Source organism: Heterocephalus glaber, unplaced genomic scaffold (genome assembly GCF_053883595.1).
Source record: "Heterocephalus glaber isolate CG9 unplaced genomic scaffold, H.glaber_assembly_v1.0 deba00001532, whole genome shotgun sequence".
Taxonomy (NCBI): domain Eukaryota; kingdom Metazoa; phylum Chordata; class Mammalia; order Rodentia; family Bathyergidae; genus Heterocephalus; species Heterocephalus glaber.
In genome coordinates this window covers 26,379,915-26,394,982 of record NW_028258330.1, presented here as the reverse complement: position 1 = coordinate 26,394,982, position 15,068 = coordinate 26,379,915, and the positions used below count along the sequence as shown (strand labels likewise).

The 15,068-nt window shown below is 42.2% G+C and overlaps 1 protein-coding gene across 3 annotated transcripts in view; it reads left to right on the top strand.

Annotated features, from left to right (window-relative positions):
* Positions 1-15,068, top strand: part of Uqcc1 (ubiquinol-cytochrome c reductase complex assembly factor 1) — a 102,812-nt gene that overhangs the window by 78,088 nt on the left and 9,656 nt on the right. For all 3 annotated transcript variants that reach the window (XM_004867875.4, XM_004867872.4, XM_087188943.1), the window contains one exon: positions 7,231-7,308. In XM_004867875.4, the coding sequence (XP_004867932.1) occupies positions 7,231-7,308 (78 nt within the window). The remainder of the gene's footprint in view (positions 1-7,230; positions 7,309-15,068) is intronic.

Genomic DNA, 15,068 nt, shown 5'->3' with positions numbered 1-15,068 from the left:
AAATTGCTTGACAGTTTTGAGCCTCTGCTTCCTTGTTTATGGAATCAAGACAACAATAGCATTTAGGCTGAGTTCCTGGAAGGCAGGCTGATAGTTGTGAGGCACAAATAAGATCATAAACGGGGGCCAGGGATTTAGCTCAGTGGTTCTACCACCTGCCTCGAAAGCACAAGGTCCCGAGTTCAATCCCCAGTACCAAAAATATCATAAATGGGAAAACAATGTCAAATCAAGTGCAGTGTTTGATCATCAGTACCATCACCATCATATTCATTAGCATATGGATTTTTTTTTTGGAGGGGGTTACCGGGGATTGAACTCGGGACCTTGCACTTTCGAGGCAGGTGCCAGAACCACTGAGCTAAATCCCTGGCCCTGTGTGGTTTTTTTTTGAGACAAGGTCTCGGGCCGGGGATTTAGCTCGGTGGTTTCGCCGCCTGCTGCGCAAGCGCAAGGACCCAAGTTCGATCCTCGGTACCAAAAAAAAAAAAAAGTGCAAGACGTGCCCATCAATGAGGTGTAAGCAGGGCCGGGAATTTAGCTCAGTGGTTTTGCCTCCTGCTGCGCCAGCGCAAGGACCCGAGTTCGATCCCCGGTACCAAAAAAAAAAAGAGACAGGGTCTCACTTTGTAGCCCAGGCTGGCCTTGAACTTGCCGAGGTCCTCCTGCCTGGGCCTTCTGAGTGTTGGGATCATAGGTATGCGCCAGCACACCTGGCAGGTTTTTTTAAAAAAGCTTCTCTTCATATACCAAGCTTCCCTGGTAGACAAAAGTTTGAGATGATTTTTTTAAACTAGATTTTAGAAGGATCATCTCATGCCTTATTTAGGTTGGTCTTTCATCCCAACTGGAACATGCTTTACTCAAATGTTCAGATCATTTTCTAAAAAGGGAAGAAGAAATTGAAATTGTACATCTGTCATATTTTATTATTTTTCCTTTTCTTCTTGGCATTAACAGTTTTCTCTGGAACTGCATTCTGTGTGCACAGGCACATATCACATGCAAAGAGAGTTTTGTTTGTATTTTTTGATCATTGCTGAAAGACCTTCAATAAATATATTAGTCAGAATGCAAATAAGTTACATGTACACTTTTGTATGTGATCTCTCCATGTCCCCTTTCTCACTGTTCTACCTTTTACTCCATTTTTATGTATCTCCTGTAATATTCCATGGTGAGTTAATTTCTACCATTATAGTTATAGACAAGCTAATAGTGCACATTAGCCTAGAGTCCAGTGATGGCAGACCTTTTAGATCTTTCAGTGATAGAAACAGCCTGCTGCAGCATGAGTGCCATAGGCTTGCCGCCACTGGCTGTAGCACATGCTGTGGATACTATGGACTGTTGATGATGCATTACCATCTACTGAAAATAACTGAAAACATTGCTGACTATCTCTTGGGTTGTATTGTTCGCTTGTGATGAATTGATATTTTCCTTTGGCTTCAGTGAGCAACTCTAGCCACCCTTTATCATTAATTCCTTCCAACAGATTTTTATCCCGCTGCTGTTGAGAATTTTGTGTCGAGCCAGTAACCTTAATACTTATTCTTACCTTCATGCTTATCAGTTTTTGTTTTTCATACCAACCTTCTTCCATTCCCCATCCCCTCATCATAATTACATCTTCCTGACCTTCACCCCCAGTTTTCCCAGGAGCATTCCTTGGATATATTAGGGGTGTCTGGTGATCAAGTGAACCCATATTGGGAGTCCCAAGACCACATTACCACCTTTTTTCATGTGTGTGTTTGGTTGTGTTGGGGATTGAACCAGAGCCTTCTCCATTCTAAGCAAGTGCTCTACCACTGAGTGTTAAAGCTCACATTAGCACTTTTTAGTTCTGCCTTTACAGATAATCTGAGATGTGGGGCATATGAAAGGGCAGCCACATTATTTATGGGATTTGTGCCAACATAGATAATCATTGGAGTTGCTTTATAGCTTTATGCTATAATCTTTTTTTTTTTTTTTCTAGATAGAGTCATATTGTGTAGTTCAGGCCAGCCTTGAACTGACTATAGGGCAAGCTGACCTCAAACTCACGGTAGTCCTTCTGTCTCAGCCTCCTGAGGGATTGATTACATGAGTGCACAACCACATCCAGCTATGCTATAATCTTGACTCTGGTAGTTATTTGTTGTTGTTATTGTTGTTTTGTTTTTTTGAGACAAGGTCTTGCTGTGTAGTTCAGATTGGCCTTGAACTGACTACTCACAGTGATTCTCCTGCTTCAGCCTCCTGAGTGCTGGGGTTATGGGCATGCACTACCCATATCACTCGACTCCAGTAGTTCTAGCTGTGTTGCTTTAACTTTTCCACACATCAGTTTCCTCTTCTTTAAAGTGGAGAAAATAACAATACATATCTCATAGACTCATCAAAGAGGATTAAGTGAGCTAATATGCAGAAAGCTCTTAGCCTAGTTTTTGGCACTTGATAAACAGAAAATTATGGGACTTATTTCTAGATTTGAATCACTTTTGTAGTGCCTGTGATGGGAGAGAGGAGAGGTTCTGTACAGAATGTAATATGTATATGAGCTAGAGCTTAGAAGATAAGAGTCAGCATCAGGGAGTCAAGAGAGGATTCCCAGCAGCACTGTGGCTGAGAGACATAGGTAGCATGACATAGCTGGAGATGGCATAGGGTTGCCAGTGCTGGGGGACAAATGAAAGTGGGGAGGCAAGAAGAGGTGAAGCAGGAGAGATGACCAAGGACAGCTCACAGAAGAGTGAAAACTTGGTCTTCTATTAGTCCCTATATCTGCATAGTCTGGTTCCTCTGTTAAGCAGTCACATAATGTCTTTAACAGTTACAATAGTGCAGAAAGGAAAGAGAGAGCAGTGATTTGGCCTCAAATGAACTGGCATCTCTTTAAAGCTAATATTCCTCCTTGAAAATACTATGTTAATTAAACATGCGCCTTGCAAGATTCGTTATTGCCTGTGCACCCTGTTGCTTGTCTCATTCATTAATCTGCTGATTAGTAACCCTGAACTCTTGCATCCACCCCCCCCTTTTGCATTCCCTTTTTAATATACTGAGCTGTTCCCCTGGGACATAAACTCCAGGACCTGTCCCTGGCCTGCTCATGTTTGTTTTCTTTGCCCCTTGTGCCTGCCTCTGCTATAACATTTGTAGTATGTGTTAAGTAATCCTTAAGGTAACATTTTTATTATGTCATAAAAAGTGCATGGCAAATATATTATAACTCATGGACTTTGTTTAAAAATGAACGGATAATTTATTGAGTGTGTTACATGAGCCTTGCTCCCCTCCCCATTTCAGCAGAGACCTGTTGCTCATTTAGCCTCATCTCCTATTGAGTGTTCCCACCCTTTGACCCGCTGGGCAAGCAGAGCCATGGTTGGCTAGAAATGACATCATAGTTTATGTACTCAATAAAAATTTAATTAAGTCATTACAGGAATTGCAGTCATCATTTAACCCTCTGATTTCTTCTGTTTAGCTTATTATTAAACATTCAGTAATACCAGTCACGAATCCTGGTGGCTTATAAAATATCTGCATGAATTTTAATAGCTTAAATAAATGGGAAAATATGAGTAACTGATATAAAAGGAACTTTTCCCATGTGGTGGTACATTATGTATGGGTTTTTATAAAAGCAAAGCATTATGGAAAGGATAAGTCTTTATAAGAAAATGGCCCAGCTCTATCTGGGAGGAGTTTCTCTTCTGTTGGGAGCATCTGTGTATTCATGGGAAGGGTGCTCCATATAGGATGATCTGGCGTTGGGGAAACAGGAAACCTGCACACCAGCTCACAAGCTTAACTGAAGGAGTAGAACCCAACAAGGGCTCACCAGAGGGAATATCCAGTTCCTGGCTGACTGGCTGGAAGGGCCCGGTGGGTGAGTCTAGTAGTGGAGGAAGCTGTTGTCATTTACCCTCACCTGTTGCCTACAGATCCTGTGTCTGCACTGATTGAGGTTCCACCCTCTTCCAGGAAGGGCCCTTTTCATGAGCTAATCCAGTGTGGGTGATGATATCTGAAAACCATTCCTGGCTGAAGTAGCTTGCCATCTCTCAACTAGTGGTTGGGAGCTTGTGGGTCACTGGAGTTGGGAAACAGAGGAGCCTTGCTAATAAGGAGCTCTCCACTCTTGCACTTCGTTCTTCCTGGGCAGTAGGCAGCCAGGATGCAGGTGTATCCCAAGAGGACAAAATGAGTTTGTACATATCTAGCCCCTGCTGCAAAGCAAGAACTGATTATAAATGTGTTGGTGATCTTTGGAAATACCCTGCAGATGGTAAAGTAGGAAAAGTATTTGCCCAGAAATTGGATTCTAATCCTGGCTTGGACAATAACTTGACCTTGGACAAGTCTCTTCCCCATTTTAGACCTCAGTTCACCATTTCCTCAGGTGAACTAGATGATCTCTGAGGGCCATTTCAGCTGTAGAGCTTATGGCATGATGTAACAAGGAAGCTAGCTCTACTGAGCAGGTTCAGTGTTTTCCTTGGAGAGGTACTCCTGCCTTAGTGTTTGACACCCCTGATGTTATGCTTTTGTGGCTCTGGTCTTTCTTGAAGTTAGGAGAACCAGTATGGGAGTAGAGAGAGCCTAAAATGGTTACCAAGAGGTCTTCATTGAAGTTTCATATGACAGAAGGGATAAACTCCCTCTGGCTTATTTCTTTTTTTTGTTTGTTTGGTTTTTTTGGTTTTTTTGGTACCGGGGATCGAACTTGGGTCCTTGCGCTTGTGAGGCAGGTGTCGGAACCACTGAGCTAAATTCCCAGCCCTGGCTTATTTCTTCTTTCAGTCCAACCCACATGGAAGATACTGTGGTGGAAGTTTGGCGGTATATTTTTCTGAAATTTCAGAAACATGGGAGATGTTCAGCAACAAAAAACTCCAAAACAACTGGTGTCATTGGACATATGCTATGAATGGTGCCCTTGTAAGGATTCAGGTAGAATGCTTGTCCTATCCCTTGCTGTAGGCCAGGCCCTGGACCAGGTGTTGAAGTGCTGCAATTAATTAGTCATAGTTGCTGTGACCCTTGATTAGCTTCCAAACTGGTGGGAGAGGCAGGTCCTTGAGCGACTTTGAGCCATGTTTTGTACCCGGGGGAGAAGCTTACACAGAGCTGTGAGAATACAAAAGATAGATGGCTATTGTGGTCTGGGTAAAGGTAGATGGGAAAGGTCATGGTTTACCCTCCCAGCTACCACCAGTTTCATGTTTTCCAGCCTTGAGCTTCACAATTCTGTCTTCATTTTTGAAAATTATCCATGACCATAAAGTATTGGAACTGGTTTTAGTTTTATATAAACAAACCAGAAGGTATTACTCATAATTCCTTGCATTTGCAGAGTTACTGTGCAGTTTAGCAAGGCTTTCAGCATATGTTGTTAAATTAATGAGGGAATACACACTAACTCATTGGCTCTTGATGACAGCCCTTGTGTTTGGGGCATTTAAAAGGCAACAAAATAGACTCAGAAAGGTTATTTGACTTGCTTGATAACATCTTGTACGTAGCAGAACTATGACTTGGTCCCAGGTTTCCTGACTCTAAATCCTTTTACTTTTTCTGCTCTTCTTCAGAGACTAATTATGAAACACAAGATTAAATCACTTAGTCTTTAAATTACAACCTAAAGTAAAATTATCCTCTGGGATGCAGGAACCTGTGGAATGTGAGGAACATGGACTTTGGATTCAGAATGATCTGGATGCTGATCTCAACTTTATCATTAATTTGCTGTGTGATCTAGGGTAAATCACTTCACCTCTCTGCGTCTCTCAGTCTCTCAGTAACATATCTGCCTCTCCGAGTTCTGGTGCAGGTTAGAGGAGACCATGCCCTGACCCATTGCAGATGCTCAATAACTGTAACTGATGGTGGGTGTGGTTGTAGAGAGGGTTGTTAAGCAAAAATCTTATTCTCCATAGAAAGTTCCAAATAATGTTTGGCATTTTCTAAAACCTGTTGGGTTAAATAGTGAGTCCTTACTCTGTGTTCTGTACTGCCCTGGGCTTTCTGCTGGGATCCCAGAGAAGACTAAACTTTGGATTGTGCCCTCGAGCCCATGGAAATTTGCTTTGAGGTCAAAGTTTCTGTTGAAGATGAACCATACTTCATTCAGGCCCTAACGGTGCTCCTGGCCTGGCCATTCCCTAAGAGGAATCTACCAGGGTTTCCACAGTCTCACAGGAATTGAGTTTCTAAAGCCATCTCAACATACAGTCTGACTACTTCTGAGTTGCCCCTCTCGTTCTTCCCTGCTCTCCGCCGCTTCAGAGGCCTCCTTGCTCCTCAGCATCTCAGTCCTGCCCTTCTCGCTTGTCTTACACTTCTGACAACTTCCATCTTTTTGTCCTTCACCTAGACAAGCTCTTTGGAGCAGCCCTTGAGACATTTGCCAACCTGATGTCAACATAGGTTCCCAGGGTCCTCCTGGTTCACCCTCCCCAGTGCTCCCCACATGTCCTTTTCCCAGCTGCTAACCTCCACACACCTCGTTCCCTTTGTCTCAGATGCTGTCTTCTCAGGCTTCCCCTCTCCTGTCAGACTTTTCTCCCAGTTCTACTTAAGGATTATTTCCTAGAGTACCTTTTGCCCACACTGAAATTCACTTGTCTCTTAAGCACATCTGAAATAGGGTTTGAAGCAGTAAGTTACAGTAATTTTTAAATGTTTGTTTGTTTGTTGTGGTACTGGGGATTGAATCCAGGGCCTTCTCACTGAGCTACATCCCCAGCCATTTTTATTTTTATTTGAGACAGGGTCTCACTAAGTCACTGTGTTGCCCAGGCTGGGCTTGCACTTAGGATCTTTCTGCCTCAGCCTCCCAGAGTGCTGGGATTACAGGCATCTACTACCATGCTCAGCTTGCAGCAATTTGTTTAAATGCCTATTTTCCCACACTAGACTATGGGCTCCTTCAACTGAGACACTGCGTCTTATGCTTTGCGTTCATAGCATCCCGGCACAAAACCAGACCTGTAGCTGGAGATCAGTTCATTAAACTAACTACTTTGTGTAGTTTGGGACAAAAACCTAAAAGAAATTGGCAAATCAGTGAGAATCTTGACAGATGAGGGAACTGGGAATGAACTGGCAGTTTGACTTGTAAGAGTTTCTTTCTCTTTGTTCTTTTAACAGTCTGCAACAGCTCGGAGCCAAAGAACCTACTTTTAGGTTTTTCCCTTTCTTTAATACTTTTGTTTTTGCTCTTTGTTTTTGTAGGTTAATCCCTATATCCTGAAGAAGAACATGATCCTCATGACAAATAATTTCTATGCAGCAATCTTGGGATATGATGAGGTAAGATCATTTGCCAAGCCTTAGGCATAACAATGGCTCCTCCAACGCAGGCGTTTGATGATAGCATCTGAAGGAAACTTCCAGGACCATCATTACTGTAGACATTATACATTATAGCTTGATATCTATTTCTCTGTTTTCACTGACTAATTTGCTAGTGTTTGGTAAAGAGAGCACTACATAATATGGTCAGATCATTCACCGAGTCAGCATTTGTTGAGTGCCTGCTGGGTGCTGGATGGAGAGACAAAGACAAATCACTGTCTCAGCCCCAGCTGCTCCCAGAGAGAGAAAGACATTCACATGTAAGTAGCAGAATCTGCCAGACAAATTATACACATTTGGGCTTTAATTATAAAAGCAGTACATATTCATTTTTTTTTTTTCTGGTACCGGGGATTGAACTTGGGTCCTTTCACTTGCGAGGCAGGCGGCAGAACCACTGAGCTAAATCCCTGGCCCAATACATACTCATTTTAAAAGTTCATAACACTTCACCAGCGGTTGAATTGAAAAATAGAAGGCCCAGGGCTGGGGGATACACTAGATAGATAGAATGCTTGCTTAGTTTGTGTGAGGCTCTGAGTTTGACCAAGAAAGAGAGGGAGGGAGAGGGGGAGGGAAAGAAGCTAAGGAGAGGGAGAGAAAGAGGGAGAGGGAGAGAGAGGGAAGGAAGGAGCCCATTTGCTTCCCTGCCCTAGAATAAAACTTCACACATTGTTTATTGAATGTCCTTCAGATGTTACCTGTGCATAGACATGCATCTGGTTTTTTCCTCCATTATGCAAATGGGAATTGTGCTATATATACATTATTCTTTGACTTGCTTTTTGTTCACTGAACAGTGTATCTTGGGAATTCTACTTCAGAACAGATAGATCCATCTCATCTTTTGTATTGTAAAATATATATATAACAGCTGGGTTTGGTGGTTCACACCTGTGATCTCAGCACTTGGGAGACAGAGACAGGGGGATCGTTGGGAGATTGAGGACAGCCTGGGCAACATAGTCAGTCAAGACCAGCCTGAACTACGTAACAAGACCCTGTCTCAAAACAAAACAAAACACAGTTAAACTGATAAATTGTGTGTGTGTATACTTTTTTTTCCCCATCTTCCCAAACTGAAACTCTGTACCCATGGACATTAACTCCCCAAGCCCTCCTTCCCTCACCCCTGGCAGCCATCAGTTCCCCCCAGCTTCATCTGTGTTCACCCATTTTGTGATATGTACAGTCTGTGAATTTGTTCCCAGCCCCTGGCAGACATCGTTTTCCTATTTGTCTCTATAAATTTGATTACTCTAGAAACCTCATGTAAGTAGAATCATACAGTATTTGTTCTTTTGTGACTGGCTTATATCACTTAGCATGATCTCATCAGGGCTCATCTGTGTTGTGGTATTTACACTGGGAATATATTGTTGAATCCGATATTTACATTTACTGATTACATTCTGATTTGAGAGACCTTACAATACATGAAAGAATGAGGCTTAGCACTGAAGAAATACAACTCTCTATTAGCATTTTTTTGTGGTCTCTATTGCAGGTGACTTGCAAGTGCAAGGTCCCAAGTTCAATCCCTGGTACCAAAAATAATAATAATAATAATAATAATAACAATAATAATAATAATGTGCTGAATCATGTATGTTCTCCGACCCCTACCCCAGGCTCTTCTGGCAGAGCCATTTGATCTGAATATTCCCCATCACAAGAATCACTTGGAGTGCTTTTCAAATTTAATTCCTGAGCACCTCTGAAGCTTCCAGTTCAGTAAAAGTTCTGCCTGGTGCTTCAGCAAGCACCCCAGATGACACTTAAGAGAGGGAAATTTGGGAAATATGCTAATTGCATGGGACATTTTTTAGAAGTACTAGTGTCTTGGCCCTGTGCCCCAAAGGTTGTGATTTAATTCGTGTGGGTAGGCATATGTAATTGTAAAAGGTCTCAGATAATTTATATGTAATTCCAGAACAATTGTTCTTAAATTTTAAAGAGACCAATAAAATTTAGATTTGGGTTCAATGAGTCTGGAGTGGGGTCCTAGATTTTGCATTCTTCAGACCATTTTTGGAATCATAAGGTTCTACAGCTGGGGTTTTAGCTTAGTGGTTCTGTCTCCTGCTTCTCAAGCACAAGGTCCGGAGTTCGATCCCCAGTGCCAAAAAAAAAAAAACCACACACACACACAAAAACTGTGAGCTAAATAAGGTTCTAGAGACATCCAATACTAGCTACATGCAGTTATTTTTACTTATATTAAGTAAATTTTAAAATTCAGTTCATTTGTGGTGGTCACAGTTCAGGCACTCACTGACTGCATATGGCCAGATGCCTCTGCACAAGCTATGTCCCAGTCACAGAATATCCCCTCATCACAGAAAGCTCTCTCAGACAGCGCTGTTCCACAGCAGCCTTTTCCTACACTCTTGCTTGGATTGTTTCCCCTCCCTGGACACTTTTGGAACCTTCCTGTTTTGTTTCATGAGGCCCACAGTGCTCAATGGAATTCAGGTCTTCTGTGAACTGCTCCCATTGTTACATGTCCTCTCCACCTTTATCTCCTCTTGCCTGCCTTTGAAGGCTGGCTTCAGACTTACAGGGATCCTTCTGCCTCAGCCTCTCAAGTGCTGAGATTACAGGCGTGCATCACCATGCCCAGCTCTCCTCTCCATTTTCATTTATTTTTATTTTTTTATTTTTTTTTGGTACCGGGGATCAAACTCTGGTCTTTGCGCTTGCACAGCAGGCGGCGAAACCACTGAGCTAAATCCCTGGCCCCTCCTCTCCATTTTTAAAGCCCACTTCTCCACACAGCTTTCCCTGACCTTTCTTGGTCTCTTGTGTTTTTTACTCCATATTTCAATTCCCATCCATTCTTCATCCATTTAACAGATTGGGAATATATTGATGAATCAAGTAAACAGGGTCAGGTGCTTTCCCACTAAACTTGCCTTTTGGTTGAGAGATAGAACAAACAAGCAAATAAATGTCTAATTACAAAGAGTAATGATAAAAGGCCGGAGATTTAGCTCAGTGGTTCCTCCGCCTGCCTGGCAAGTGCAAGGTCCCGAGTTCAATCCCCGGTACCAAAAAAAAAAGTGTAGTGATAGAGAATAACAGGTGAATGACTTAGTATGGACTGAGAAGGTCTCTCTCAAGAATGAGGAGAGTAATGCTTAGCTTGTGGTCTCACCAAGAAGTTTAGCATTTGTTCAGTCTCAGATTTTATTCTGTGTTGCTGGTTGTCCCTTCCACTAGATTGCAGGCTCCCTGCAAGCCAAGTCCACGTTGGTGTGATTCTGTGTTCTTAGCATCATGCTAAGCACATAGTGGTGTCAAATGAGTCTTCATTGAGTGAAACTGCCGCTCTATACCCAGCCCCATAACCAGACCTTCTAGCGCCAGGACAGTCCCTTGACTTCCTCTCAGTTTCTCTTAGACCTAGAGGTCTTCATTTCCTGAAAGATGCTTTCTTTGTGTTGTAATGGAAAGCAAGTAGGCACCCTATTACATTGTGGGAGAATTGTCTTGCAACCTAGTGTTTGGCTCCCATGTAACCTTTTTCCTTTAATACATTCTTAGCTTGAAATTTGCACTCTTAGACCAATCTCCCATTAATTTCCACTGAGTTAGTAGCAGTCTGGTGTAAAGAAGGCTGCAGCTGGATTTGGTTATCGATTTGGTCATTTTCAGTGCACTCACATTGTGTGCCAGGGATTGCATTGTGCCCAGAGCTAGGCAGTCACCATCCGCTGACTTCAGTAGTGCAGATTGGTTTTCCTTGCATTACGGTTGGCATGCTAACCTCTGAACCTCCGCATTGATCTTTCAGACAGGTTTAATAATATCTGTGCCATATTCGGAGCCAGCTGTGTGGAGGAGCCTGGTGGTCCCAAGTGGGCAGGTAGTTAGCACTGTTGGGTCAGACTCTTCTGTGACTCCTGCTTATGGATTTGCCCCATCCCAGCCGTCTCACCCACCACTGAGGCTGCCTATTTGGAAAAGGTCATAGTGACCAGGCTTTTCTTGTCCTGGGCTCTGCTCATTCTTTAGGTCCCTGTGATATCCTTGCCAACTCCTAGTACTTCTCATATCATGCACGTGGGTTGCTCCCAGCAGCACTCCAGCCTGTGCCCAGGGCACTTCAGACACTGGCAGGCTGTTATGTTAGCACACAGCTTGGAGAATGGTGATGTGCCTGAGCTTTCCTCAGCCCTCATTGCCATCCACCAGGGGAGGCTGGGTTTTCCTGACTCAGCCATCGTGTCAGGACAGTCTTCAGCTGTGGAACCATGTGGGTATTTAGCAGAGGGCATCTGGAGCGAGGGGAATGCTTTTCCACCAAACTGTCAGCTCCCCACACTGGATATGGCCCTTCCTGGCAGCAGGCCTCATATATCACAGTGCCCAGGAGCCCAGACCACAGCGTGCTCAGAACAAATGTTCCTGTGTATGTGTGGTGTTTACAGAGCCTTTCATACCCATTGTCTCTTCACAACAACCCCATGGGATAGGATTGTTATGTATGTTTAACTCATGAGAAGCTGAAGCTCAGGAAGGGTTAATGGCTTTTCAAAGGCCACACACCATCAACTGACAGAGCTAGGATCTGAGCTCAGGCTATCTGGCTCCCAGAAACCACTGTTGTCTCCACTGTATCCACAGCTGCCAGCCAAAGTATGCTCCTAGTCCTTGTAGCCAAGATAGTACACTTTAAAGCACCTTTATACTTTTTTTTTTTGTATTAAATTCTTTTATTGGTACATTGTAGGTATACAACACAATTACATTTCTCATTGGGAATTGTACCTTTATATAATGCATCTTGGTTCTTATTTTTTCCCCATTCCTAGCCCTCCCTTCACACCCTCCACCCTTCCCTATTTACAAAGACTTTATTTCCATTTTTACCATTTCTCATCATTTTTTCCTTTCCCTTCTTTCCTTTCCCCTGTGCCTCCCACTACCCCTACCCCTTTGGACCTTTTATTCCTATTTTACATTATTGATTATTCATTCTAATCATTGGTACATTTTAGGTATACAATATAATGACATTCATCATTGGAAATTTTCACCTTTACATAGTCTCTCTTGGTTCTTGTTATTCACCCTTGCCCAACCCTCCCTTCAACCCCTCCAGCCCTCCCTATTTACAAAAATTTTGTTCCTATTTTTCCATTTTCTCATATTGATCCCATTCCCTTCTATCCTTTCCCTTAGCCCTCCCACTTCCTTCCCCTTTGCCCCTTTTCTTCCTATTTCACATGACCTATTATACATTTAGTCCTTATTTACACTTTCAGTTTCTCACACCAGAGAAACTATTCGGTATTTACACATCTGTGTCCTATTTATTTCACTTGAGAGTATTGCCTCAATGTGCATTCACTTAGCTATAAATGTCTCTAATTTCTCGTTTTTGATGGCTGAGTAGTACTCCATTTTATTAAAAAACCACATTTTCTTGATCCAGTCTCCAGTTGATGGGCATTTGGGCTGTTTCCAAGTTTTAGCTATTACAAACTGTGCTGCTATGAACATGGGTGCACATATATCACTGTGGTATGATTCTTTTAATTCTTTGGGGAAGATCCCCAGCAGTGGAATAGCGGGGTCAAATGGGATTTCCAGTCCTAGTTCTTTGAGGTATCTCCATACTGATTTCCACAGGGCTTGCACCAGTCTACACTCCCACCAGCAGTGGAACAGGGTTCCTCTTTCCCCACAGCCCCGCCAGCATTTGTTATTGGTTGATTTCATGATAGCAGCCATTCTTTCTGGAGTGAAGTGGAATCTCAGGGTTGTTTTCATTTGCATCTCTCGAATGACCAGTGACTTTGAACATTTTTTCATGTATTTATTTGCTATTTCTACTTCTTTGTCTGAGAAATGTCTGTTCATTTCAGATGCCCATTTTTGGATTGGGTCTTTAAATTAGGGAGGTCTGATCTTTTTAAGTTCTTTATAGATTCGAGATAGTAGACCTTTGTCTGAGGAAGAGCAGGTGAAGATTTTTTTCCCACATTGTGGATTGTCTCTTCACACTGCTGGTGGTTTCTCTTGCTGTGCAGAAGCTTTTTAATAAGAAGAGATCCCATTTGTTGATTGTTTGTGCTAGTTCACGGGCAACTGAGGTTTTGTTCATAAAATCTTTTCCTACACCGATGTCTTCAAGGGTTCTACCAAACCTCTGTTCCAACTGGTTCAGAATTTCTATTTTAATATTTAGATCTTTAATCCATTTTGATTTTAGTTTAGTGCATGGTGAGAGATACAGGTCTAGTTTTAATCTTTGGCAAGTTGAAGCCCAATTTTTCCAGCACCATTTATTAAAGAGGCTATCTTTCCTCCAGTGAGGGTGTTTGGTTCCTTTGTCAAAGATGAGATGGCTGAGTGTGTCTGGCGTTGTTTCTGCATCTTCTAATCTGTTCCACTGGTCCTCAAGCCTGTTTCTTTGCGAGTACCATGCTGTTTTGATCACAGTAGCTTTGTAGTATAGTTGCAGGTTGGGGATTGTGATACCCCCTGCCATGTCTCTGTTACCTAGAATTGCTTTTGCTATTCTGGGTCTCTTCTTGCTCCAAATGAATTTTTGGATTGTTTTCTCGAGGTCCATGAAGTATGCTGCTGGGATCTCCATTGGAATTGCATTAAATCTATATAGCAGTTTTGGAAGTATGGCCATTTTCACTATATTAATCCTTCCTACCCAGGAGCAGGGGATGTCTGTCCATTTTCTGATATCATCTTCAATCTCTCTTTTCAGAGTGCCATAGTTTTCAGAGAAGAGGTCTTTGATTTCTTTTGTTAGGATGATTCCTAGGTATTTCAGTTTTTTGGATGCTATTGTGAAAGGAATTATTTGCCCTATTTCTCTCTCAGTGAGTCTGTCATTGGTGTAGAGGAAAGCTATTGATTTTTGTGTGTTGACCTTGTAACCAGCTACTTGACTGAATTTGGTTATTAAGTCTAGAAGACTTTTGGTGGAGTTCTTGGGGTCTTCTATATAGAGTATCATGTCATCTGCAAATAATGACAATTTGACTTCTTCATTTCCTATCTTTATTCCTTTTATTTCTTTCTCTTGTCTAATTGCCGTGGCTAATGTTTCCAGAACTGTATTGAACAAGAGTGGTGATAGTGGACATCCTTGTCTTGTTCCTGATTTGAGTGTGAAGGATTTCAGTTTTTGACCATTTAGTATGATACTGGCTGTTGGTTTTTCATAGATGGCTTCTATCAGTTTGAGGTAGAGACCATCTATTCCAATTTTTTGTAGGGTTTTTATCATAAATGCATGTTGGATTTTGTCAAATGCTTTTTCTGCATCTATGGAGATAATCATATGGTTTTTGTCCTTGGCTCTATTGATATAGTGTATTACATTAATTGATTTTCATATATTGAACCATCCCTGCATCCCTGGGATGAATCCCACTTGATCAGGGTGTATGATCTTCTTGATGATCTTCTGCATTCTGTTTGCCAGTATCTTATGAAGGATTTTTGCATCTATGTTCATTAGTGAGATTGGCCTATAGTTCTCTTTTTCAGTTGGGTCTTTCTCTGCTTTGGGGATCAAGGTGATGCTTGCTTCCAGGAATGAATTTGAGAGTATTGCTTCCCTTTCAATTTCATTGAAGAGTTTAAACAGTAGTGGCAGCAGTTCCTCTCTAAATGTTTTGTAGAATTCAGCAGTGAAGCCATCAGGGCCTGGGCTTTTCTTAGTTGATAAGTTTTTAATTACA